Below are 27,672 nucleotides of genomic sequence, written 5' to 3'. Positions count from 1 at the left end.
ATTAACTTTTTACATTGCAGGAGACCCAGGGTCTTGCTCCTCCTGGTCAATAGGTCAAGGATTGCTCTTCTTCCAAAGGGAGGAAACCTCCAGGCAGATGTGGGTGTATCTCAGAAACTGTGTATTTCCTTAGCCTCCCCTCACCCCAGCAGGTTATCAGGAATGTGCAGAAACAAATGACTGACCCCAGCTCTCAGCAATGCCCAGGAATGGCGTACAGAGCCAAGCTAAGGAGCGGGTTTGTGCATCCATGCATCAATGGGCACTTTCCACAAAACCCCAAATACCTTGCCACTGTGTACACTTTAACTCATCCACCCTCACTGGAAGCTCATGAACAACACTGTTGTACTGAAGGAAAATATTTTACTGTTTGGACACAGAATTATAATTTATAAACCAATTAGCTTCTTAAAAGAGGTGCACCATCAATATCAAGTCTATTTTTTGCCAAGTAAATTTCAGATCACATTAGTAATCAATGTTCAGAAAAATTACTACAGTGGCTCATTTGGTAACAAGGGAAAAACACGTTTCTCACAGAAATAAACCACACTTGCTTAATTTTTATCAAAAAGATAGAGTCCGCACCTTACAAACTCTCCCAACTCTGGAAAGGATTGTCTTGTCAGATGTGCCACTATCTTGTGATATTTCTCGAAAAAAGAAGTAGATTTTATCATCATCTGGGTTATAGGTATCTGGGATAGGAAAAGTTCCAATGAATTTCGCTCCTGGAAATTAAAAGAAAAATGGGGTTAAAAATCTGAAGAAAAGCCTTAGCACTTGCTGTTAAATTCTGCATTTATGTTACATCTTTCAGTGAAATAAAAATATTATATAGATATGTAGCAGCAACTTTCTTACTAACTCCAAGTGAAAACCACCATGGAGTCTGAAGTATTTACTCTCAGGCTAAGGTTTTTGTGTGCAGCTCTTACTACCACTTGCAAAAGTATGCAGCACTGGTTATCATTCTCTGCTTGGAAACAGAGTAACTCTCAGTACAAAATATTGCCTACACAAATCTACCTTACTGCTTTTGCCCCCAAAATGAAGCTAAGTAGATTTTCTGAAATCACCTGGTAGAATTTAAATTAATTACTCATGGCAGCAGTTATCAATAGAGAAATATGCTACTGTTTACTAGAGATAGCTTGCAAAGGAGTATTTCCCACATATCTGTAATACAGCAATCTTACTATATCTACCAAATCTGTGGAGTTTTTAACTTTTTTTTGTCAGGGTTGGGATTAAATGTGTGAAATGGTATTTTTTGTTTGGATTTAGATATTTATTAGTTCTTATTTATATTATAGTCTCACAAACCTTAAGTTCTGTAGTACTTTATGTATTTTAACAGTATTTTAACAAACTAAAAAATGGAGCCATATCTCTCTCTATGAGGCTTTTTAAGGATAAGCTATTTAATTAAGAAATGATACTTAAATAATTTTTACTTTTAGCTCAATAACTAACTACTTGTAGTTTGTAATGTGGACTTTTTATTTAATTATACAATATCACCCAAATCCAGGAAGAAGGTGAAGAAGAAGACTAGCTTCTGCTTTAAAACTTCTATTTCATTTTATATATATTACTGTTTCTAAAGTTTTAAATTCTAAGTTTTTTACTATGTGATATTACACACTTCTATTCAAACTACACACTAATAATCTTAGTTTTATAATTTGATTTTGGAAATTTTCTCCATGGCCTGACATCAAATGTAGTGTTCTCTTGGGGGTCAGTGTTTGTCAGCACAGAAAGTCTAAAATTCTCAGTAACCAGGGTCCCAACACAAATCCAACACAGTGCCACACTGAGATCCCCCAGTTAGCACAGCAAACTCCAAAACTGGTCGGTCACTCTTAAGGATCCAGCTCCCTGTTCTTGGAAACAGATTGGCTATATCAATGTAATGGTTTGTTTGGGTTATTTAAATCTGCTTTTTGCACAAAATGGCCTTTTTGTGGCATGCTGGACCATTGCATTGCTCCTGGTCTCCTCCAAGGCAAGCGTGGGTGTCTGCCTGCACCTTGCAGGCCAAGATGCTCTTCACTGCTCCCAAGCCCCCTCATCCATGGTCTCCAATCCTGCTCTACCTGCTCACTAGTTTAGGGGTTTTGTTTTCAGTGTTGGGGTTTCTTGTTTGTTTGTTTTTGTTTTAATTTTGCACTAGAATCATAAACTGAAGCAATTCCAGGGTCCCTGACTGCAGCAGAGCAGCCAGCAACCCTGCCTTGCACAAGTGAACCAGCTACTTGGGGCAGGGATTTTTAAGACACTCCCCAGTGTGCTGCAATAGATGAGCTCTTCTGAGGGCACTTGGATCAATGGTGTTTTTCTTTAAACAGAAGTGGCTATACAAATACAGTGCAAAGAGACCCTTGACTCTAAAATACATTCTTTCAGCAATAAAATACACAGTCTTTGTGCCCCAGTATCAGGTAGGCTGCACTAGAAAGCAATAAGGAGGGTGGTGTAAGAATGCAGAGCAAACAGAGCACACTGTTTATATGGGGGAATACTATTATCAGCTTTCAATATATCTTCATGCCTTTGTCCTTTTCATAATGATTGTTACTTTATATTAGCCTTGAGGAATTTTCACCATGAACTCCACAGTACACATAGAAGAAAAAGGGAGTCCTTGATTCAAAAGTTTGCAGTCTGAGACAAAGGGCCTGAGACAAAATGGGATGTGTTAAAGTGCTCAGTGTGCACCTTTGTGACAGAAGAGTAAATTTATGGGTGAAAACAGTCACAGTGCTGCTTCCATTTTAAACCTTTCTGTCACTAGAGAATAGTGTCAGCAGAAAAAAATGAAATGATGCAGGCATCAAGATCTATAAATTTAAGTTAGGATTTCAAAATGAGCTTGAGGAAAATATTCCATTACCCCTCAGGGCCTGTAAGGCTACTTTGAAGATTAGATCTCTAGGCATGAATAAATACACAAATATGCTTCTAGTATGGTTTCTTAAATATGTGGTTAGCAAAATAGCCATTTAAGAGGAAACCTGTGAAATTCTTCTATTCCATGTTTTTGAAAGTCACATCCTTTTTTTTTTCTTAATCCACATTCACAGAACAAAACACTGAATGTATGGGGGGTTGAAGATTAAACTTCATTGCTTTCCTTGGCAAGCCAAATGCAAAAATAAATGTCTCAATACCAATTCCTGGAACAGATTTAGAAGAATCTCTAACTAATTAAAGGAACACCAATATTTAACAATTTTAAATCACAACTGAAAAGACTGAAATTGAAAGTTAAATTCGAACAGAAATACATCATAAAAGATATGAAGTGAAAATAATTAAATGGAAGAGATTATGACCTCAAAAGCACATAATGTTCTGTAATTGAGATGTTTGTCTCATCTTTTCTAACCCATCTATCCAAAACATAAAAGTGCATTTAAACTAACTGTGAATTAGGCTTTTGGATTCTTTTTATGGGAGAAAAAAGTAATTATGATGATTTTAAACTACTGTTTGTTTTCCCATAGATAGAGCTATCCCCTCCACTATTTGCTTCAGCAGAAGATCTTCCCACATACTAAGTTCATGTGTAGATTGTACGTAGCCAGCCTGGGGATTAATGGCTTCATGAGCTCTGGCAATAGATGGTACAGGTGCTGCTTGTGCTTTTTTTCATGTGCTCTGATGGGGAAAGCTGATACAGCTGGTTCTTCACTGCTGGGGTGGCTGTTGGTGACCTGTTGGCCATCACCCCCTTCTGAAACCAGCAGTGATTTTGGGCAGTGCAACCTACGGAGAACTTAAGCTCAGAAAAAGAGACCCACAAAGCAGTGAGTGTCCCAGAACACAAAGAAATTAAAAGCAACTCAAAACAGTGGGAAGCAGCACCTCTGTGTGTACCTTGGCTGCCAGGAATACATGGCATGACAGAATACAAAGGACAGTGCTTACCTCATTTACCAAAACCACTTAGAAGTCAAGCTCCTAACCCATTCTCAGCCAGGTCCTCTCTCAGGGAGGGACAAAGTGACAATGAATAATCCTATTTTAAGACAGATTCCTACAATAGGCGGGGTGAGTCACCCTCTGGAAGTGTCACCTCTCTCAGTAAATTACAGAGGCAAGCAAAAGGACTGAGCTCAGACAGGATGCTACATTTGCCTTTTAGAGCTAAGAGAACTGAATCCCATCCAAAGTTCGCAGGATATAAAGAACTCATTGCCTCCAAGACTTTGTCCTGGAAAAGACGACTAAATTGCTATGAAAAAAGTGAAAAGGAAAAAAAAAAAAAGAGATGAATGCAATTCAAGGAAGCCCTCGTTCCGGCTATGGCCTTCCCTGCCTACAAGGAGGGAGGAATGTGCAGCTGCTCACTGGATGCCTGTGTGTAGAGCTGTGGGGTGCTCTCTGCCCACGGGGCTGGCACGGGGCAGACTCAGTTCCAGTGGGCGGCTTTGCCATCCGGAGAGGAGCCACCAGCCCCATGTGCCTCGTCCCTGGGCGAGACAGCTCCAGTGAGCAGCTGTGGGAACCCCAGATGGCCCAGCCCTGCTCCCCTCTGCTCCAGTGCCACCCTTGCGGGAGGATGAGCACGTGTGAGCCTGAGTCATGGGAAAGATTAGCTGCCTTCCTCCTTCCCCCTCTGCCGAGCTGCTGTTCAGTCACTGAGATTAGGACATGTCTTAATTAGCCAAGAGAGAGATGCCCTGCAAGGAACTGGAAGGTATCCCACGCATTTTCCCTCATGCTTTGTCTTTACCTCCCTTCCCTCAGGGAAGGATAATTTTGTTTCCAGAAACAGAATAAGACTAAACTTTAAAAATATTAAGGTGCATTATAGCAAAACTTCCTCGGCCCTCTGGAAGAAAACAAGCTGTACATTTTATGCTTATCCTAAGTAAAACATGAGTCATGCACGGTAATAATTTATTTCCAATTGTACAATTATCCAAGAATGTACAACTTTTACTGGAGGTCTAACACATGCTTGGTAAATGGGCAGTAGATTTAGGGAAGAGGGGATTTACATGAGATGGGAGTTTTAAATCTGAAATCAAGTAAATATTTTCTTTATACCAATATCGGCTGAAAGCACAGAAGTATGTAATTGGTAACATTACACAATAAACCAGAAATATATTGGCCACCCTATGGCTTATTGCAAAAATGATGCCGTCATTTCAAGTTGCACTTAAAATTTTCTCCAACCTTAAAAGGACTGTTTCAAAATATTAAAAGCACCTAGTTTATGTCTATGCCTCTTAGTATAACACTGAATGGATTGTGTTTGTGAAGTCTTAGACAGAATTGTGGCTGTAGGGTTTTATATGGCTGGAAGCAGGGTAAACCTGAAGAATATATAGGGTCTTCAGTGTTTATATAGTGTGGGGCAATTTTCACCTCACAGTCTAGCACACTAAAGCTGTTTTTCAGACCCAGACATATTAATATACTGTTCTCCTTAGAAAAGTTTCACAAATACAGATGCTTTAAGTGAAAACAGAATAAATTGTGAATCAATATGAGAGAGGAAAGGCAGACATGCCCCCCCACTAAAACATTTAAACATTTCTCAAAGCTACAGTTTAGTCTGTTTTCTTGTACTGTTCCCTTGCCTCAAACTGCTCATGAAGAAACAACAATAAGAGAAAGAAATGTTTGGAAATGTATTTTTAAGCTACAAGTTCTTTTGGACTGGCAGCTGAACCCTGTAATGCTCATCAATGTGGATCTATACTAATGATTGCACCAGACGCTCCTCAGGGCCAAACCACAGTAAACCTTTGTTTTTACCTTATTACTGCATCCCTTAGGAAAGCAGCTACCCAGCCACCTTTCCATGCTGAGCATCTGCAGGCCATCAGTGATAAAACTGGATATGCACTTGCAAGGCTAATTAGAACTGGAGAACTGACTGCTGGATGGACCCATCGCGGTCCATATCACAGTCCATTTCTGCTCTGCACTGCACAAGGGGTGTGTGGAAATCAGAGATGAGATAGGAGAGGTGGGACAAGAAAGACTTTCAGCACAGAAAATGAAAGCGGGATAGGTCAGCAGAGTGAGATTCTTCAATCTCCTATTTGGAAGGGTGAACATGACTTGTAAGTGGCTTTTTCTTTTTCTCCTGATCTTGCAGCAGAAATCCTGGAGTTATGGAGTTGCACCTAGATAGAAATCCAAGGCAACAATAGAGAAGAAGGAAGAGAAGGGGTAGGGAAAAATTATTAAGAAAAAAAGGAACATTTCCTCTTGTTGAGGTCTCAAAGAGTTAAGAGGCAAAATTATCCTTTTTAGAAGTTGTCTGCTGGGAAGACAACTTAATCCTGTGGTCAGCAGGCCCTGGCCTTACACTGCACCCATAATAGTCACACAGGCATCCCGAGCCAGGGACAGTGTTGCCACATCTTTAAAGACAGTTGACAGCTATAAGGGGGATGCTTTAATTGTGCAGGGTTAGCTTGTGAGTGAAGTTTTCCATGTTACTCTGTGTGTGGTTTGAGACTGGCTGGGTGCAAATGCAGCCAGTTTTTTAGAGGGTTTACTAGCTCCCAATGTTTTTTAACGGGCAAGAAAAAGCACTGTTTTGCTTGGGAAGCTATTTTAGTGTGCCCTTAGTGGTTTTAAAATGATCCTCACAGCAACAAAGGGTACTTTTCCCCCTAAAAAAGGAAAAGGAAAAAAAAAAAAGACCTCCTACCAAAAAATGTGGGATTTCTAGTCTGTTGTTTCAATATGCTATACAGAAGAGCTTCTGACAAGTGATTGGAAAATACAGTTTAAAAAATTATTCTGACAAGACTGGATATAGAAGCATTTCAGTCATGATATTATTTCAATGGTAGGATTATACACAGATATACACATCAAAGACGGAAACTATGATAAAGTCTTATGCTCCCACTCTTCCCTTAATTAGCATTTTCACCTCTGTGACTTTTCTCAAGTGCATTTCTGTTCCACTGAGCTTTTTAAAAAAAGCCTACGTAATCCAAAGCCTCCATGATACAATATCTATATTTATAGTTACTGGACATATATTTATATAAGGAAGGAACTATTAACTTCAGAGGCAGGCACAATGCAAATGACAACAGCATATGTTTGGGATCTTACCAGTAAGCCAGTAATGCTCAGAAATGTCAGTTCTGATGTAATGGTGGTCGTGAGAAGGGCCCAGAGAACGTGTCAGAGCAGTGTCTTTGCCAAGGAAATCAGAAGCTGTTCCAGCATAAAGATACTCATCTGCAAATGAAAAAGAAATAGGATTCCTACAGCTGTATCATAAAAAAAAATTAAGACTATTTACATTTTGTTGGGTGAACAACACCTGTGTTTAATTGGTCTATAAACTAATTTAATGCTTTAAAATATTACTGGATCATATTTTAATGGGTTTTTTGGTTCTGTGGATTTATTTACATTTAAATGAGAGTGATATTTGTAATTTTATGTCTGAGAAGTAACGTAGTCAACGCCTAATTTTCAGATCTTTTAGGCACTCAGGAAAGTAAATTTCCCAGGCTTTAATTGGAACTGGCTCTTAGGGGGATAAATGTCTATTTAATCAGAACACCCTGTCCCATGCCCCTGGGAGCCATGGTGAGGGCATGGCCACCTGTCCATTCCAGCTACTCCTGTGTCCCAGGACTGCCATGGCCCCAGTGGCTTTGCTGCTCCTGAGCCAGAAAAACAGGATGGATGCTTCCCACTGGAATGCTGCAGCCTGGCCCATTCCTAGAGTAAGGATCACCATCCAACAGTTAATTCACAAAGAGGAATTCAGGCACAAATTCAGGGAAGTTGTGTTAATGGCGGGAATATGGCTACAGACAAACCATCATCATTTTAACACAGAGTGGTGTCCCTGAACTAAATGACACATTTTGTTTGAATAAGGCAGCCAGAATTTGCCTCACAAGGACACTAAATCTGTAACACAGTGCCTTGCAACTTGCTGCAACTACAGCCACCATTTGCTCTTCTGCCCCTTTTGTGGGCAATGAAAATGCTAAGAAATGCACAATATTTTGTTTCCCTTCATATCTCAGTACTTTTCAAAAAGAAGCAAGGAAACAGTATCACTGTAAAACTTTTTTTGTTTTTAATGCACATAGTGCATTTTAAAATACTCCTTTTTCTGTAAAATAACAAACTTTATTTGTTGGAGAGGGTTTTTGTTTTATTTTGTTTAATGACTTGCAGAAATAAATCCCTAGAATTCATAAAAACAAAAAGTTCATGTTCACAAATTATAATTTTATAAAAATCTGTATGATACATAAAAACCCCCTTCCAAAAGTTCCTCATCCAGGTTTTCTGATACTCCTGGGTTGAAACATTTCACAAGATCTTTTAGAGAGAAGCCTTTGTTGAGTGTGAATGCAGAATAAATACCATTCAACACTGATGTTTGTGCTTTCATTTGCGAAAGATGTAAATGCACTTAAAAAAATAAGATCAAGGGAGGGAAAAAAAATCAACAAACCAACCCACAACCCATGATCCACAAGCACTTTATTTGTCCAAAAAAGATCTATCATCTTTCCTTTTACCTCATTATTATTGTTACTTCTGTATTATTTCCATGACAGTTGTGGAAAGCACATCTTTCAGACAGCATGTTGCCTTTGTAAAGAAACAATAGTGCATTCTGAAAGGTATTTGTCATAATGAGGGATGGGCAGGGTAATTGGTGTTTGCTAAGTGACAAGCACTCTGTGATCGATACATCTGAAGGGCCAACAGAAATTCTCCATCCTTGCTTAGGCTCTGCTGACAAGGCATTTTCAGCACTTCTCTCAGCATTTGGTATCTCTCATTGCAAGTTTCTGCAGCAACCTGAACAGTTTTGGTGAGTGGTAATTTGTGAGGATGGATGATGAACAGGTGATTTTTCAGTCAAAAAACCTAGTTTTTCAAATTTATCTATGGGTCTACTTGAAGTGATATGCCATCTAGTACTCAGATTGCTTATTTCTACAAAGAATGAAAATTACTCAGTTGCATTAACTTACATATATGAGTGAAAATATAGTAAGATATTACTTAGCTCATAAATGTGTAACTGAATAAAAAGTGTTCTCTGAAGGATATAAGTAATCTTTATTGCCATTTGGCAGATAAATAAAAGTAGATGGAGAGAAGTGACATGCCAAGGTTACTCTGCTCATTAATGGCAGAGATGGGAAATGATCTCACCTGAGCTCAGAGCAGCATCTTACCCAGGAACCATACTGCTCTCCTAGTTCACTTGGGAATAAGGTAAGCATCCAAAGATAGACCAAAACACATTCTCTGGTCAGGCCTGTAATTCCTTACAGTGCTCCTTGTACATTATTGTGAAGCACTTGACACCAGCAACAGTCAAAAAAGGGGTACTAGAATACCCTGACCATTAATTTAATCTAGCTCAAAAATTGTTATGCAGCAAAGTTCATGTCTTAGCTAGCTAAAAGACAGCAGCTTCTTCATTTCACAAGATTTAATAGAACAGTCAGAGCATGACAGTGCTACTGAAATTAGGCAATGCTGTAATAAATCACAGAGTTCTACTGCTCGCATTAAAAAAAAAAAAAGTTAAAAAAAAAGTTAAAGTTTCTGGAACCCCATTTTAAAAATAGACTTCACGGTCATTAAAGAGTACTAGGGGTCTCTGAGAAGAATAAGCACAGGCTTTAATCTATTGTTTTTAATAAAGGAAGTCCTGCCCCATCTGTAGGGTCAGAATCACAAATCATCTATCTTATTATCTGAGAATAAAGACTGAACATTAGTCATATTCTTTTTATAACACAGAGTGACCGATACTTCAAAGCACTGTCACCACTGCTCTTTGGCTGTAAATGAAAACGTCATGGTGCTTCACTCTTATCTTGTATTCATATGCTCGACGGACAAGTTAAATGAAAATTGTCCAAAGCTATGAACCAAACCATGACAAAAGTAGCTCTTATAGTGATTTGAAATGCAGAGGTCAAGCTGACATTCCTCGGCCCCAAATGTCAGACCACACAGTGCTGGGATGCATGCAGCAGGCAGAGTGCACTATCTGCTCCTCGGCTCCCGGCTTCAGAAGTGGCTACTCGAGTAAATAGAAACCTCAGAAACGTATTTATGGAAATCGTGCATGTCAGCAGACTTCAAAGGGCAGAACATATTGATAATTGCAGAAAGAGGCCCACAAGGGCTTCAATCACTCTCTGTCCATGTGGGTTTTTTTGTTGTCCTCTTAAAGGAGCAATGACTGGGTGAGGGTGAAACTGCCTTCCTGCCCGGCTGACAGAGGCTTCACTGCCACTCTAATGCCTCTGTTTGTACTGCCGCCCTTCCAGCTCTCTGCTGTCTGCAGCCCCAAGGCTTTCCCAGCTCTGAGAGCACAAACCAGCCCTGGAAACATGACCAGTGCCAGAGGAGCTCCAGCAGTGGCATCTGCTGAGCCCCTGGGCTGGCACAGAGCCATCGCAGGCCCGAGGGCAGCACCTGGCTCTGGTGGCTCCTTACCTGCCATCACTGAAGCAAATGGCTGCTGGGGATCGAAGGGGCACTTCAACCTGCCAGACTCCAGGTTCTGGGTATCCAAACGCAGCACCATCTCCTGAGAATAAACACAAATTCATTATCCTGGTGTGGCTGCAGAGAAAAACTCACTTAGAGAGCCTGTTCTGCTAGTGTACAAAGTGAAGGTGTGTTAGACCGACGCAGCTGTCATCTCAGCATTGATGTTTACAGTCTGTGTCTGTTTCATATCTGGATTTTTTCACTCAGTGTTTTACTGTATCCTGGTCACTCTATAGTGAAACACAAATCTTAAAAAAAAAATACAATTATTTTCAGAAAAGAAGAGATGCATTGTTCATTTCTACTCCAATTAAAAGCTGGATTGTACTTAAAAGGCACTGGCTTCTATTTGGGAAAGTGCTGATAGACTGTATTGCAACAGGAGACCCTGAAGGGATTCTGGCTGACTCTGAAATTTCTCCAGGGACTGCTGAATAATGTTCACAACGGACACAGTTCAGACTCTTTTAAAATGAAAGCAGCATATGCTCTCTCTTATTATTTTTAACAAGGCTAAAGATACAAGAGATATCAGAATAGTTTCTTCCTTGTAGTTTCCAAATACAGTATGATTAATTCCTGGGCCACAGAACAAGAGCATAGAGGAAGATAAAGAAAATAAATTATTTTAACATTATTGCCACTGTTTACAGTGGGCAAGCAACAACTCAATTCCTGTAGGCATCCATTTGAAGCTTTATTATAGTTCTGAATTGCCAACAGGGATTCTTCTACTTGCCCCTTTCAATGGTTTCCTGAAAGCACAGTTAACCCAAAATCCTTAGTGAGTCCTGCTGAAGGCAAATTGATAGCTCAGAGGAGTAAAGTGAATTTTCTGCAGGTATAGAGACTCCATATTCAGAATTGTGCTGCCTTTAAGAGAGGGGAGATTTCCTACAGAAGTGCTTTTAACATGTTTTCCTTTAACATGCTTTCCTACCTACAGTGATACTTAAAATCCCATTAGTGCTCAGAATCTAATTAGAAACAAAAATTTTAAAGCTAGTTTAAAAAAAAATCAAAACATCTCCATGATTTCAACAATTAAATATGGGTTAAGTGATTTTAATTATTTTAATTATTCCATATCTCTGCCTTGCAAGAGGCCAGGACAGTACAAATGACACGCAAGTATGTCCAGAGATGGCCACACAGGATTAGACTTCACAACACATTAATTCAATTCATCCTTAATGCACATCAGATTATAAATGACCAAACCTTTCTACGTTATTGAGGTGCCTCCTAAACTCTCTAGGCTCAAAAGACAAAAGCCCAGGATACTGAATAATTAAGCTCCTTAAGAGAAAAGAAAAATCAATTCCAATCTGGGAACATAAATTCAATTTCCTCCAGCAATCCTAGGTCGTAGGAAGCAGAATTTAATCATCAAAAAAACTCGTTACCTTCCCAAACCTGTGGAATATCAGGCAAACCAAATTCTCAGGCTGCTGAAGTGAGCACAGCAAGGATAAAACTAAACTAAAAATTTGGATTTTTTTTCCTGACAATGCTGGTGTCCCATTGTTCTTTGTTCTAGGATGTGGAAGCCTGAGCAGCTCAGAGAACCCTTGCCTTATCACATGGGAAGAGCTGTCTGCAAGCCCAGCAGTACTCAGGGGAGCAAGGGAGTTACAGATCAACATCAAATATTTCAGACTTCACCCAGACAAACTAATGGACACTACCAGGCATTCACACAGAATTAACCTCCTGCTTTCACTTCAGGCAAAGCTTTCAAAGAAAAGAGCATCCCTTGGAGAGCTGTGGCTAACAGCATCAACCAGGCCAAGCCTCTTCTTCACCAGCCAAGAGAAGTTTTGGCAGCGACTCGAGCAATAACAAGACGAGGACTTTAATCCCCTTTAATTGTGTGATCCCGTTGGGGATTTGTACTGCTTCAAAAGCAGTGGCTGCTGTGGTTTTGAGTCACCTGATCCACAGTGTTTTCCTCTCTGTTTTCACAGCACTAGCACTGGCCAGGAGAGCACACTGTGCAGATCCACCAGCAGCTTTCAAAGGTCAGCAGAGCACTGCCTGGCTTCCCAGCCTCCATGAGGCTTTCTCAGGGTCTGGCTCTCCCAAGCATCCCACATCTTCCTGGAGAGGTTGTTAATTACCAGACACTCATTATCTGTTATTATAACCCAAAAAATTTAAATTAAAAAAAAAAAATTAAAAAGGTGAAGGATGGAATAAAGAAAAAATTCTGAGAGAATGGATATCCTGGCTTCAGTTCCTACAAGGAGGCATTTTCAACTGCCTGTCAAATTCATATCACTGTGCCTATCCTCAGCACTCTCCTGCCTTGTCACATTTATCTGGAGAGGCGGTGGAAGGATGGTGGCTGAAGAGTGTTTGGGCCTCCAAGAAGGAAAGGGGAAATATGCCTGATGCCATTCAAGGCTGATAAGTCAGTCGGAGGCTGCAGAAGAGCTGCTCTGTCAGAGGAGGCAGGGGTGAACACTGTCCAACCTACCCCTGCAGCTGAGCAACCAGGAGGAACGTGGGAGAGGCAGGACTGGGGGACAGTGAGGGGATTAGGAAATACAATACCAGGATTCTTCTTCCATTTCCTCTCACAAGGTAATTGGTCATGTCTAGCTGAGACAGACCCCTTGTCTAGACTGGCTGCTGGACTGAACAGTCAGACCAAATCCATAATTTCATAAGGTCTGGTGAAAACAAACTTCACAAATGAAGTAGATGAAATGAAGTAGGGCAATGATGGAGTGAATAAGGAATCTTGCTAATGACTCAGAGGTAAACCAGAGCCTTATTTATACTCTTGCTGAGAGCTGTTCTGGTCTATTCAGCTGTGTATTTGATCATTCAGCGAAGAAATCAGCATGATACAAGGGATCTAAAATTTCAGTTGCTTCAACCGGAATATTTGAAGTAGTAAAGCAAAGAAGTCAACAGAATTATTTCATTGTAAACCAAATTATACACTATATACCAGACAATACCAGGAGCATGAATGGTTTATTAGGCAAAGAACACTACTGTGTAGATTTCTCATAGCTTTAGTTTTCTTTTGCACAGGCAGCCCCTCTGGGTTGGTTATCCAACCCACAGATTATGGGGTACATAATGAGAGATCAGTCTGGGCAAGTATTAATCCCTTTTTTTCTTCCATGAGGATCTTCCCTTTATTCCATGTGTCAGTGACAGAACAAGGTGGAATAACTTTAAATGAAATAGGGTAGGTTTAGATTAGATATTGGAAAGAAAATATTCTCTGTGAGGGTGGTGAGGCACCAGCACAGGTTACCCAAAGAAGCTGTGGATGCTCCACCCCTGGAATTGTTCAAGGACAGGCTGGATTGGGCTTTCAGCAACCTGCTCTAGTGGAAAGTGTCCCTGTCCATGGCAAGGGAGTTGGAATTGGGTGGTCTTTTAGAGCCCTTTCTACCCAAACTGTTCTGTGATTCTTATCCTGTTTCAGTTAATCCATTTAGTAACTTTAGATGTCATTTCATATGTTCCAGAATTTTACCCAGCCTTGAAGAAAAGAGAAGGCTATTTCTAAAGCAGCATAGGAAGCCTGCACCACAGGCAATCAGCCAGACAGGTCACATCTCAACACTGTCTGAGAACAGCGCCAGTGGGATAAATATAGCCAAGGTGTGATGCATATAGGAGTTAAAAAGAGACTTGTGTACTAAGTGGCTGCTTGACACACACCAAAATTCTTCTGTTTTGGGGGTTAGGTCTCAAACATTTACCACTTAGGATAGAGATTTCTTTGTCACCAGCAAATGAAGACCAATCAGCTGCTAAACTTCAGCTCAGGAATATGCCACAAGTGAAGGACAGCAACCAACACCTCCTCAGTGACCAGACTGCAACACATTGCAAAGTCCTGAGACACTGTCCCTGCACTCAGGCTCAGAGACCCTTTTCAAAGTGTTCATTACTCTCATGCACAAGGCATAGGAATCCCTCTGTGGACCAAGGGAATATGTACATACATTAAAAGATAGAAGTACAAGCTTCATCTTGAACTCTGAATGTATGTGCATAAGGAAAGTATGTGCAGAAATGACTTACTAGAAAGGAAGACATCTGGGTTAGATGTTCTCTTCACTTAGTTAATCACATGGAAGTGTCATTCCAAAGAACTTTGTGTATTAAGCCTGGGGAAAGTGCTTTGTTCAAAAGTGATATGCACATACCAAATGTGAGAACGAGAGTTCCTGTCTGACCCGCAGAATCCACCATTTATCCAGTTATTTATGCAAGCTGCTGTCAGGTCGTTTTTTACACACTCACATAGCATTTTCCAATCTATGATGAATGCTAAACAAGATGAGGGCTATTCCTTGACACGTCACACTAGTGAGAAAGTTAAATTACCTCTTTGTGAGTTCCAAGTTCAATGTATCCACAGAGAGGGTGAAATGCTCCTGTGCCACAGACATAAACATGGGTCCGGTTGTACGGCTGGAGAACACGGATAAAATTGGCACATTCTGTCTGTTGGGAATAGAAAGATAAAGGTTACTTTTTATATTCTTCTTTTTCACATTATACATTCTACTAAGTTACAGCCATAGCACTGTTATACTTAGAACTACTGTAGCAGAGACTGTTTACGAAGCAGTTCAAAGCTGTGACAACCGCAATTTGACAGTGGCTATCTACCAGGCAGTTCATCAATCAGACCAGCAAACCTAATCCTGCTGTAAGGCTTACAGCCACAAGAAGCTTGTGCTCACAGCATGGTTTGGAGGGTATCTGTTCAGCCTGTGTGGTAGCAAACAACACCTGCCAACAACTGGGCAGAGGTCGCAGAGCCACTGGGTTTGTGCGGCTACCAGTCCTCCTGCCTTTGCTTCCCAGCTCAGGGTGCTTTAACACCAAATATGAAATTATTAAAGTAACTGTGATGGGCTGAAAGGCTTCAACACACTTCCAAGGGTATGCTTTGTCTCTGCACCAATCACATCTTACTGGTGACTTTTATTTGGTAATTTCTGAGTCCAATGGGCTGTCCTGGGTCTAGCTGGGCTTGGTCCTTGCTGGGAAGCACAGGCAGCTGCTACATGCTCCAAGGATGGTACATGGGCTGGAGGAAAAGGCTTGCTCTAGCTTTCCCCAAAATGAAATTAATACAGAAACACAAAACAAGTACTTCAGAGGGAATACACAAGATCTGTTCATACTTTCTAGACATGACCCTACACCTAAGTAAAAGTCCAAAACAAATATTTCCCTCCCTTTCCTTCTTCTCTTAGGATAGAAATAGAACAGCACAAATCTTCCATATACACCAGTATAAGAATATTCCCAGTGCTCAGCAAAGGTGTTGTTGAGGTTTTGACTGCTGTGAATATAATGGTAGCAACAAGTTAGAATAAGAAGTTGCAATTCTTCAAGCAGAGAGCTGACAGCGTTTTGAACTGGAATCTACCTTGGTAATCGACATGCTGGACAGAAATTAGGAGATTTTTTTGAGACAAAATGAGGAAATTTTATTTTACAGCCAGAACATGTTTACATTTATGGGGCTAAGCTCTAGACACATGATGTAATCTGTGCTAAGCAAAACACATAAAAGTTGTATTGTATACACATATGTACCTGAAATATACTTCCTAAAGAAAATGTGTGGTTCCAGGGAAAAGCCACTGAGTCTGAGATTTTCTTTTAACCCTAATTGAAGCTGTCTGCAAGTTAAGTTGTTTTGTACACTGCTCTACTTCTCTGTTTCTTTAAAGAATTATAATGAAGTTACACTCAGGACACTCCCAAGAAAAAAAAGAAGCATTTTAATGCAAAAAAAGAGGATTTTATGGAAGCACTGCCTGGTACACACTTCTGTATATGTATACCAGGCAATGGTATACATATACAGAATATATATATATATATAATGGAATGAATGGTATGTGGACTTAAGGTAAGTCCATTCATCTCTCAGCTGCATTTATTACATCAAAGAAAAATCTAATATGATTGCTGCCTTCAATAATGGAATTTTTTAAGTATTAATATTTTTAAAACAATAGAAATTTAATTTTTTTAATTAAGAAAAAACCACTTGGGACATTAATTCAGAAGAAGTGTAACAAGAGCTTACTAATGCATTTTGTGCATTTAGTAACAAACACACAGATATTCATAAATCACAGCAATAATAAAAAATATATATCATACTTACCTGGGCATCTTTCCCAGCTAATTTGCATAATTCTACCTTTTCTTTTGCTGCAGGCCAGTAAATCTGTAACATAGTTAAAATAAAACAAGATTATGAAGATTATAACCTGTCCTATGACTGACAAAATAATTATTATATGAATAAACAGTTAAAACAGATTTAGGCATGTTGAAAGACCTTGCCGGTAAATTGAAATGAACATGACTTCAAATACAAGATTCCATTACAAAAAGTTAAGAGGTTTTAAATCAACCCCCTGATCTTTGTTTATTTCTTCATTGGCCACATGTACTTTTAAAAAGCATTCAGTTAATCTGGCCAGGGCACCTTGTCACCATTATGTGTTTCCCTCAAAGTTATGATGAGCCAAATCATCTGGAAACTAAGCTGATTGCAAAGCCAGGCAAATTACATTTGTCAAGAATTTAGACCAGTGGACTTGGCATAACTGTTATAAAAAAATACTTAGCTCTTTCTGCCAATTTTCAGATGAAAAGAATTAGGTTCAAAAAACCAAGGATAGATAAAGAGAAATTTGTAGAACAAAAAGTACATTTGACAGACATCAACAGTACATGGCTTAAAAATGTCACCCATCAACATTAACTGAGTTTACTGAGAAAATGAAACAGAGGTTTAGAGAAGAATTGTGGACCTTAGATAAGTGGCATTAAATCCTGATACAGTTTCTCTTTCTTTTTTATCTGCCCTGAAGAATTCTATAAAATAGGTTTTGATGTAGATGAATCCAGATGGCAAAATACTATCAGTTACTGTAATCCAAATTATGTTAGCAAAGAAATATCAATGAACAACAGTTCAGGTTCTGTTTCATTGACTTCAATTAAGCAGTCAAGACTGGATATGATTTAGTGTTTGATTCTACTAAATTTAAAATAGAAGCTAAATACAAATTCTTCTACAACCTGATAAAAATGGGTATTTTGTACTTCTAATTTTGACAAGACAAAACTATTGTTATTTCTCATAACCAATAGTAAAAACACCACAAATCACACTTAATTTTAAGCAAATATTGATTAGTACATTGCCTCAAGTCTCAGGCACCAGTCAGCAGGTCTTTAGTAGTCACAAATGCTTTTGAGTAGTCTCCAATCAATCCTTACAAAATCTTAAATAGCAAATATATAAGAATGAAGAATTGTTGTAATATGCATCAGAAATAAAAACATCAAGGGATGATGCACAACCCAATGGCATATAAGAGGAGTTGACTGTTGTCACATTCCCTTTCACCCAGCTGTTGGCACCTTGTAGGAAGAGGCTTGACATACACAGGCTCAGTCCCACACTGGTAAGGAAAGCAAACAGCCTGTGTCCTGTGTCAAGTACCTTTATCATTTCCCAAAACCTACACTCACTGCTTCTCTCAGTCTGGAAACACTTTTGATTCTACTTCTCCCTCTCTCATGCCCAGTGAAAATGGATGTATTGGATTTCTGCAAGGAAATTAATTTCCTCTCACGTGAATTTAGCTACCTTTCTGATAAAAACCTCTTAGTAGAGATAATGTAGTTTAAGTTACTTAAACCTTAACCCTCTACAACAATATTTACACGGAGTCAGAGATAAGACAGTGTAACAGCATTGCAGCATTGGAGCACAACTTTGCTTTCCCAGAGCACTGTCTCAGAATGATGCAGTCATAGCATCCAGGTATGAAAATGCAACCTGAAATCAGCCGTGCCAGGGTGTGTGGGTGGCACAGGGCACAGTGCCAGGAAGCACAGAAAGTACTGGGAATATCAAGAAGGGCTGAAGGTACGTCCAGTCTGGTGTCTGCCTGGGCAGAGTGGGATGAGTCTCAACAGCAACACAGGTTAAGTTTAAGAAGAAAAGCTGATGAGAAGGAACAGATAGAGGAATGTAAGATCATGGATCTCCAAACACATCTGGCCACGGAGATTTGTCTGAGCTGTTAGCTCTCTTGTACATAAACTTTATGCCCAATTCTGCCCACGATCCCTGAATCATTTACAGGGAAGCCTAGAGGCCAAGGGGCTTGGGAGATGTTTGGCCAAGGTTTAATTATCCAATTAGGCACACAAGACATCCCTTTGTAGGCTTTTGAAAATGCCCAGCTCTCCTTGCAAATACACAGAAGAACTGGAGGAGTTAAAAACAGAGACATCTGCTTCAAGGCATCAGAAGTGTTAATGGACTTGACTTATCCTCAATTCTTCTACAGATTCCTTCATGGGAATTAGTGTTTATCCTACAAGGCTGAACTACACACACTCCCACTTCTATGGTAATTGACCACAGACAATTATATTAAAAAATCAATTGTTTTACTCTCTAGTTACTCAACAGCCACAGTATTTAGCATTATATAAAGCCACATTAGACAATGAAAAGTGAAGCTAAGTGATCCAACTTGAAAATCAATTTGCAATTATATATGGGGTAGTAAAAGGGATATTTATTTGCTTTATATATGAGAAATGAGAGGTTCCCAGAAACTGTCAGTTCTAAATTGCAATGGATCATGAAAATGACATAATAAATAATGAGTCGATGTGCTGAGCAAGAAAGCATAACCCTCATTTTTTATTACAGGACATGCTGTGTAACAGTACCACAGGTCTGGTTCCCTCAAACGCTGACACAAATAATGTTACACATCTGTATTGACTTTTCTGTAGGGGGTGAAATTAAGTTTTACTATTATATTTTATTCCAATGAGTTACTTAGTTTTACAATTTCCAAAAAAAAGTAAGAACACATGCTCCTGTAGTTCCTGTTAGATTTAAAAAAAACCTGAGATTTTAAATGGTTTGAAGCTTTGAAATTGGCTTTTTTTCCCTATTTACATGTTTTATTCACAATGCTAACAGCTTATTAATGTTTTTTTTTTCCCCAAATTCCTCAATAAGCAAAAACTTCAAGGAATGGGAACAAAAAAAAACAGATAACAGGCGCTATATATTAAAGGTGACAACAACATTGACTTAAGTTATAATCATTTTGTGTTACAAACAGTGTGTTTGTGTTACAAATTATATATTTAATATATTTTATAGTTGCATCTGTATTTGAAATGTATGGAGAAATCTTAGAATAACTTAGTGGAGTTACTGAATTTAAGGCAAGAATGCAACCAGTTGGAATATGTGAACTATATACTTAAAAAGGATTCTTTTCTTAATCTTCAGTTTATTTTCCTTTTAAAATAACCGTATCAAAATTCCAAAGGTTGGCTACTGTCATGATTTCCAGCTTTTATCTTCTATCGCCCAATTAAAACAAAAAACAACCTTACCATTACTTTTAAATCATTCTTCAAATATTTTCTTAAATTTAGCAACAGGAAAGAAATTAAATTCTCCTAATAAATGAAATTTAATAAGCTCTTTTCTATCAGAGAGAAAGAATACCTCCCAGGAGTACAAAATTAAGCAGTACATAAGTGTAGGACAGATAAGGTATCACTTTAAAGGGTAGCTGGAAATTGATTTCTGATTAAAACAAAACATTTAAAACCACAAAGGTCTTTTCCAAATCAGGAGCAGCAGACTTCTAAAAGTAACATTTTCCTGTCCACTAAATACACATTTTTACTATAAGGAAGGAATGAAAAGGAAAGCAAATTTTTTTTTAATGTGTATTATATATATACATATATATATATAAATTGGTATGTGAATGATAAATATATCTATATATATACAAATATATGCACATGTGTATATACCTATGTGTGTGTGCATATATATATGTGTATAAAAAAATATATGGATCCACCCTTCTCATTCCAAAAGAGCTTAATTTCAGCTGCTATCTGTCATGAATTAATAATAATGGTATTTTACTCATTTTTCAGTATCTATCTTTCTCTATCAGATTTTGTTCCTAAGCTAACACTTCAGAATATAAATCCTTAGGAGAAGGGATTCTCAAAAATAAAACAGTGAAGTCTGATTACAAAAAAAACGTTGTGTAAAATTTCAGCTTTTTCAAGAATCACTTCTAATTAGGCTTCTAAATCTAGGATGGTGCAGGACTTCATAAAATGAATGGAAAATGCTATATATTGTCACAATACAAAAGAGGAAGATCATAAGCTACCTAAACAATTAAAAAACCCATTGGTCTTACTTCATCTGCTTGTAAGGTTTCAAAACAAGTTTTTAGTTAGGAAAGAAATAACACAAGTTTCCAATGAAAATGGAGTGTGGTAGAGAAGACAATATAACTTGGTAAACAGGCATTGGTTCACTCTAATATTGCACTTTAGTAACCCAGCTGAAGCACATTAAGGTGCTAGAGCTGCTCTTCCTCATGGCTCCACTTAAGTATTTCTTTACTAAATTGTGTCATGGAAACTGATTAGCTCAGCTGCAAAAAACAGGCACTAGTACAAGAAAAAAAGAAATGGTCTGATAAGTAACTTGAGGTAGAATTTTACTCACGAAGTCCCTCAAGGGACAGAGCTCATCCTCTTTCATGTACTCTTCAATAGCTTTGGTAAAAACCCAGAACTTTGCCACAACCCATGCAGGTGACAGAACGCTGAGAGGCACCACTAATACAAGTGGAATTAAATTATGCAGAAAGAATCAAAGGGCTCTGAAGACCAGAATTATAAACAGCCAGAGGAAATGGGTACAAACTGCTCATAAATAAATATATATCATAGATTGTGGATTTTAACAAAAATTAAATCTGAAACATCAGAGTAACAAGGATCTGTTCCACGGCAACAACATTCCTAAAGAAGTTGCATGCAGTATCCCAAAGGGCCACTTACAACAGCTGGGTTATGAAAGGAATACCTGCTCCATGAGGTAGGTGGTGCTGATAGCAGGGAGTGAGCCCAACTGACCAACGTGACTCCTTCCAGTTTCAGGTCCCCAGGACAGCCACGCTCATGCCAGCAGCAAGCACTTGAGTGTCCCATTGAGGCTCTTGGCTTTCAGCAGCCCTGGGGCTTTCACAGGGGCCTCTCCTGTGCCTGATGCTGTGCACGTGCTGCAGCACTTGTCTATCAGTGCAGCCCCTGGTACCACACACCCCAAAGTGCTCTGCTAGGGGTGCAGGGAGCTCCAGCACGGTGTGTCCCTACCAGGAGTGAAGGACATCAGCTGATCAGCACCTCTCAAAACACTCACACACCAAATCTGGGGCCAGGGAAGAAAGGGATTGCTCCCTTCCTATTTTAAAGGGATTAAAAGTGATAAAAGCATTTAGATGAAAATACAGATTTTCAACAGCTGCTTGATGCAGCAAAAGCAGGTCAGCTTTCTTCCCTTGTTTCATTCTATGAACTAGATATTCATCATACTGATGCTTGAGGGAAGGTATGCAATAAAATTACAGCTTTCTGGGCATCAAAATGTCTTATTAAGGCTTTGTGAAGCATGTCCACTATAACTCAGAAGCTTAGGCTCATTGGTATGGATCAATTCCCCATATGACAGTCCCAACTGCAGTTTCTGAAGAACAAAGCCAGATTGAATTGTAAACCCTTTGTCACGTTGGCATATGCAATACACTCCCCCTGAGAAACTCTTCTCCATGAAAAACTACCCCCTTGTGTGAAAAAAAAGGATTCATGACTTAGCTCAATGGGACCATAAAATGAGTACAGTAAAGAAGGCAACATGAGCCAAACAGACTGAAGTAAACCAGGAGACAGTCTAATCCTAGTTTTGTTATTGCCTTACTATATGTGACAGTCAGGTCTCAATTTTCCCACCAGTAAAATGACAATAATGTGACTTTCTTTTTTTTTTAATTTATTTTCTTGATTTTTCTGAAGAACTTTGTAATTCATAGCTCAAAAATCAGAAGCAAAGAAAAACAGTAAGATCAAGGAGCACTGAGAAAACATACGACAGTGATCCAATAAGAATGTCACCCTGCTGCACAAGACAATATCACAAATGTCATGCCCCAGTGCAATAAGAGTGGGTGTTCATGGATTGCATCCTGAGAACTAGGACATTTGTCACTGCTGTATGCTGACCCCAGGTCACTTCACTGAAAATTACTGCAAGCACTAAAACTTTCCTGAATTTCCCAGAAAACACTGGAAATAATTTAATGCATTCTCTGTATTATTTTGTAGAAAACCAAGGGTGTTACAATTATCACAGAATATTCTGAGTTGGAAGGGACCTACAGGCATCATTGAGTTCAGCTCTTAAATGAATGGCCTGTACAGGGGCTGACCCTGTGACCTTGACCTTATTAGGACCATGCTCTAACCAGCTGCACTAATTAATGAGAAAATGATCTGATTTTAGCACACCATATTTGTATACAAGTTGTTCTCTAAATATCTCACATCTGCTGCATTAATGTGGGCAGTATTGAAGTCCACAGTTTGGGGAACTGGACAGATTGTTCTCACTCACAAATCCTAACAGAAAGGTTACCCCAAGCAGGTCTCGGTACTGACTCCCACTGTAATTGCTGTACTCTGGAATTCCATATTTTAAAGTGATCAGCAAACAAGAGAAGCTGAAACATCTAAGTTCCTCATCTTAACTTCTCCCTGTATTTGAAAACTAACCAGGCTGTCCCTAGAGGTTTTTCATCCAGCTTTCTTTATAGCAGTTTCATCAAGGTTTAGCTAACTCCCAGAAATATTTAAGAGATACTCAAAAGCCAAGAATGTATCCTTAATATTTTTTACATCTGCCACAGACCTTCACCTGTGGTACTATTTCCCATACCTGCAGCATCCAGGAAATAAACTGACCAAAATTTCCATCTCCAATTATTTCATAGTAACAGAAAATTGGATCTCTGATAGATATAATCTGATGCAGCAGGAAGGGGGAAAGAGAGAACATGAGGCTTGTTTCAAAGTGATTTACAACACAGCAGGAATGCCAGTGTCAGTGCATGGTATTCTTTATTTTCATGGTGCTGTCAAACTGAGTAAAATGCACTGGAAGTCAGAGGAAAATAAAAGTTGTGTATTTGGAAGACTCATTCACAAGATTTTGGTAGCTTTAATTTGGCAGGTGGCTGTTAAGAGTGAAACCTCATATTAGAACCAAATGGGCTTTATTGCATAATAATATTGCATCTGTCTGGGACAAAGCAGCACCTCCACATGCTCCAGTTCTCCTCTTAAACTGATCTCCAACACAACTTAAGTAGCAGCCAATACTTCCATCCTCAAGGGTTTTCTGAAAAGTGCATTTTCATGTGTATGTTATGAGCACATGGGAAAGCTTAAAGAAAATAGACCAGATGCTGATTTCATTTACACTGTATGAAATCTTAAAAGGTTTCAGTGCTTCTACACTTAATTTTCCACAGTGTAACCACAGCAGACCTCTGACTACTGTCTGTTTCTTCTAAAAGGAAACCATACACCAGGATTTTTAGGGTAAATGGCATTGCTCCTGACATGTTTACCACTTCAGACTAAAAACAAATCCTACCTTTGAAAAAGTCAATGACCAATATAACCAAATGTTTTCAGAGAGCAGGATACTGGTCATTCTTCATAGCTAAACACATGGGTAAAACACAAAAATGACAGCGGATGTTTATGGAAACAGAATTTATGGCAACAATGCAAAAGGAAATAACAGAGACACTCTCTTCCAGCTAGGACTGCTGTCATTCTGGATTCATACTGCTTTCTTCACGTTTTGCTCCATCTGTGCTTTTGTGTCTGTAAACACTTTTCAGAAGCTTTCACTTTGTCTACACAGGTGCCTAAATTTAAGTCTGTCAGACAACTTTGTAGAATAAATAGTTCTGAGGTAAGACCCCTCTGCTGCGGTTTGTTTGTGGTTCCTGGGGAGTCCATCACCCCTCCAAGGACTCGCAAGCACAAAGGTATCACCTCTGCCTCTGGAAGTCTCTAACCTGAAGTTCCACTGGGTTTATCCTAGATTATCCTGATGCCCCATTCTCCTAAGTTTAGATATCTCCAGTGGCTTCCACATGACTCTCTGGCCTTCAATAATATTTCCTGGCTAACTTTTTCTTCTGACAGGTCAAGAAAGCTTCACCTTCAGACTGTCTGCAGTTTTGCTGACAGGCAGGAAGCTAACTTCCTTTGAGCTATAGAATAAGCAGCACATATTTTTTAAGAAGGACCAGCTTGGTATTACTGTGTTTCAAGGCTGCAGTAAACACCTCAGACTCTGTATGTATTCCTGAGGCTCAGGCCTGATGGCAAGAACCAAAGCCTCCTTTCAGTACTGGCTAAATTCCCACTGGGTTCATTCCTAATTGAGACCACGCTTATATAGACTGACAGAAAGTTTCTCAGAGCAATGAATGTAAAATTCTGCTCCTGCATCTCAAGGGTGCTGTTTTACATAAATATGCATATGTATTTGCATACATGTTCCCCTTCCTGCAGAGATGGGTGGGTCACACTGCAAATAGTGCTGAAATACAAGCCCACTTGAACTGCTGGCAAGCACTGGAGTTATAGAAAAAAATTACGTGCAGCTATTTCATAAGCATTTACCCAGCAGATAAATATATATTTTTGGATATGTATATTTTTTCCTGCGAAATACAGAAAATAGTCAATAGAAGAGGGCATTCAAGGATGTCACAAGACGGCTGCACATGCCAGAGAAACAGTAGCAACTACAAACCAAGGATGCTCCAAGCGATGATAATTTGTGACCCAGAGCCAGTGCACACTGGGACAGATGAAAACAGCTTGCTCCAAAGCTGCTATTGGGGATCTGACATGTTTATCTATTTGGCCCACATGGGGCTGTGTCTTCTAGCACTGACAGCTCCTGCAGGTTGGCAGCTTTTCAAAAGCTTGTCAGGCCTTGATAGCATTCCTATTCCCGCGGAGCTGGGCGGGTCGCACTGCGGATCACACCGTGATAATCGCGCTGACATGTAACCCCGCGTGCACTGTTAGCACAGCCACAGAGAGGGGCACCACTGCTCTGCAGCTATTTACCCACTGTTTACCCAGCTGACAACATGCTGTATTTCCTATTTATTTAGCTTAAGGAGTAAAATAGAAAAGGCTTTAAGCAAACTCACGAGAAAATTTGATGTACTAAAGTAATGTTTCCAGCAGGATCCCAGGGCCTGGTGTTCCTACAGAATTTCTTCTCGTTTTTCAGCCTCTCATGCTGTTAAACATCCTTTTGTTTTACACAGCATTTCTGGCGGTAATGGCACAGAAGCCTTCAGCAGAACTGCTTTCTTTCACAAATCATCTTTATTTTACTCATAGGAAGAAATCTCAATTCTTCCAGTTTGCAAACAGCTTGCAGAATTTGTCAGGCATGTGAGGATCTTTCAAAAAAAGACTATGGCACTTGATAATGCCACTGCAGCAACAGAAGCTAAAGGCTTCTGTACAGGAAAACTTCAGAGAAAATATATCCCTGCTACAGAAAGATGATTATCCATTGCTAAACTTTATATATTTATTGACTATAATCACTTTAGCTTTCTGCATTCGCCTGTCATTCTGGAAGACTTGCTTATTACACTGTGGTACTTACTGTTATTTTATAATGAGGTTTGCAAGCACTGGAAACCGGACAGACTTTTTTTAAGCTGCCAGCTAAGGAAGTTTTCAACCTATTACACAATAAATTGAATAACAACTACAATGATTTAAGAAATTGGGACTCCAGCAGAACTATTGATTTATTTCATAAGGAAAAATAAACCAGGAAATAAAGCCATAACTTAATCTATGTAAGTCAAATTAACTAATTTAGGTAAATAAATAGGTTTTAAAAAGGAAGTTATTAAATTATATATATGTATACATTAGAGAAGGGAGCAGGATACAAGGCTTTGGATGTTTCTTTGAATACTATTCTAGAAATGTCTTAATACAGAGCTTCAGACTCTAAAATATAATCTTGCCAAGTAATTATATCCACATATGAGAATAAATTGTTGGGGATTCTGACTTGGCTTTTGGAGGTATCAGTAGCTCCTAACAAAACAAATATCTGAAACTGAGAGCTTTATTTAAATAAGATGAATCTACCCAGGACAGAGCATTCTAAAGTTAATGTTCAGCTTTGTTTTATAGAAAGGAAACCCTAAACTATGAACAATCTTGCATTCTAGTCTCAAAGTCGTTATACCTCTCTTGCCCCCTCAGCTTGCTTTTAACACTCCTTCCTCAAAGTCATTAATAAACACATCATTTACAGGCAGAAACTTATTATTCTAATCAATTTCTACTCATTTTAGTGGCTGTGTATAAGCAGATTATTTTTTCCAGACGACTCATACTCCAGAGGAGTACAAAGGACACACTTCAGACCCTTGTAGTCCCAACATGTGTGGTTTCCTCACGCTGGGAAAGCCTGGAAGCGAGCCGCCTGGCCCAGAGCCAAGCCAAACTACGGTCAGTCTAAACACAGCACCGGCAAATGCTACTTTCTGACACTTCCCTGCTACTGCAGAGAATCCTCCAGCATCCTCCTCAGCACTGAGATTTATACACAGCTCCTCACGCTACTTCCTTCACCTCATCCCTTCCCTCCACTGACAAGATTCAACTAACCAAGAGCTGTGGAATTAAAGAGAAACACTTGTGTGACATTGCCTTGTGTTACCTGGGCATCTACGCAAGAAGATACATTTATATAGTCGCTGAATGCCCATGGAGGCCTTGGAAATCATCACACCAGGATGCTCTGCAAGGCTTCTCCAGTCACTTCGTCCCACTTAGATATATTTTGCCTCATCTTTTTCTTTTCTAAGAAGTTAAATATTATCTGAAGTAAACTGTTATTAGTTTACTACTAAAACAAGTAGAAGTATTTGAACCTGCACACATATTTAGTCTAGATATGCAAGTGGTTAGGAATTTTATTCCCTCCTTTCAGGTTACCACAGATAGGTAAGCATATATTCTCTATTCATCTTAGGAAATGCAAATTTTCCTCCCAAATACAGAGTCTTTTCTCTGTAACATCTATACCACTGTCTGACTGCAGGTTACTTCTCCTGGCTC

At 39.2% G+C, this 27,672-nt stretch overlaps 1 protein-coding gene across 1 annotated transcript in view; it reads right to left on the bottom strand.

The window, feature by feature from the left end:
• Positions 1 to 27,672, bottom strand: part of SEMA3D (semaphorin 3D) — a 129,527-nt gene that overhangs the window by 47,163 nt on the left and 54,692 nt on the right. The window contains exons 4-8 of the mRNA XM_036401220.2: positions 16,715 to 16,777; positions 14,908 to 15,027; positions 10,492 to 10,585; positions 7,105 to 7,233; positions 592 to 734 (exon numbers count right to left, since the gene is read on the bottom strand). Of these exons, the coding sequence (XP_036257113.1) occupies positions 592 to 734; positions 7,105 to 7,233; positions 10,492 to 10,585; positions 14,908 to 15,027; positions 16,715 to 16,777 (549 nt within the window). The remainder of the gene's footprint in view (positions 1 to 591; positions 735 to 7,104; positions 7,234 to 10,491; positions 10,586 to 14,907; positions 15,028 to 16,714; positions 16,778 to 27,672) is intronic.

The sequence above is a fragment of the Molothrus ater genome, chromosome 5 (assembly GCF_012460135.2).
Source record: "Molothrus ater isolate BHLD 08-10-18 breed brown headed cowbird chromosome 5, BPBGC_Mater_1.1, whole genome shotgun sequence".
NCBI classification, from domain to species: domain Eukaryota; kingdom Metazoa; phylum Chordata; class Aves; order Passeriformes; family Icteridae; genus Molothrus; species Molothrus ater.
The sequence above is the reverse complement of the archived record's forward strand: the minus strand, read 5'-3'. Positions and strand labels throughout refer to the sequence as shown.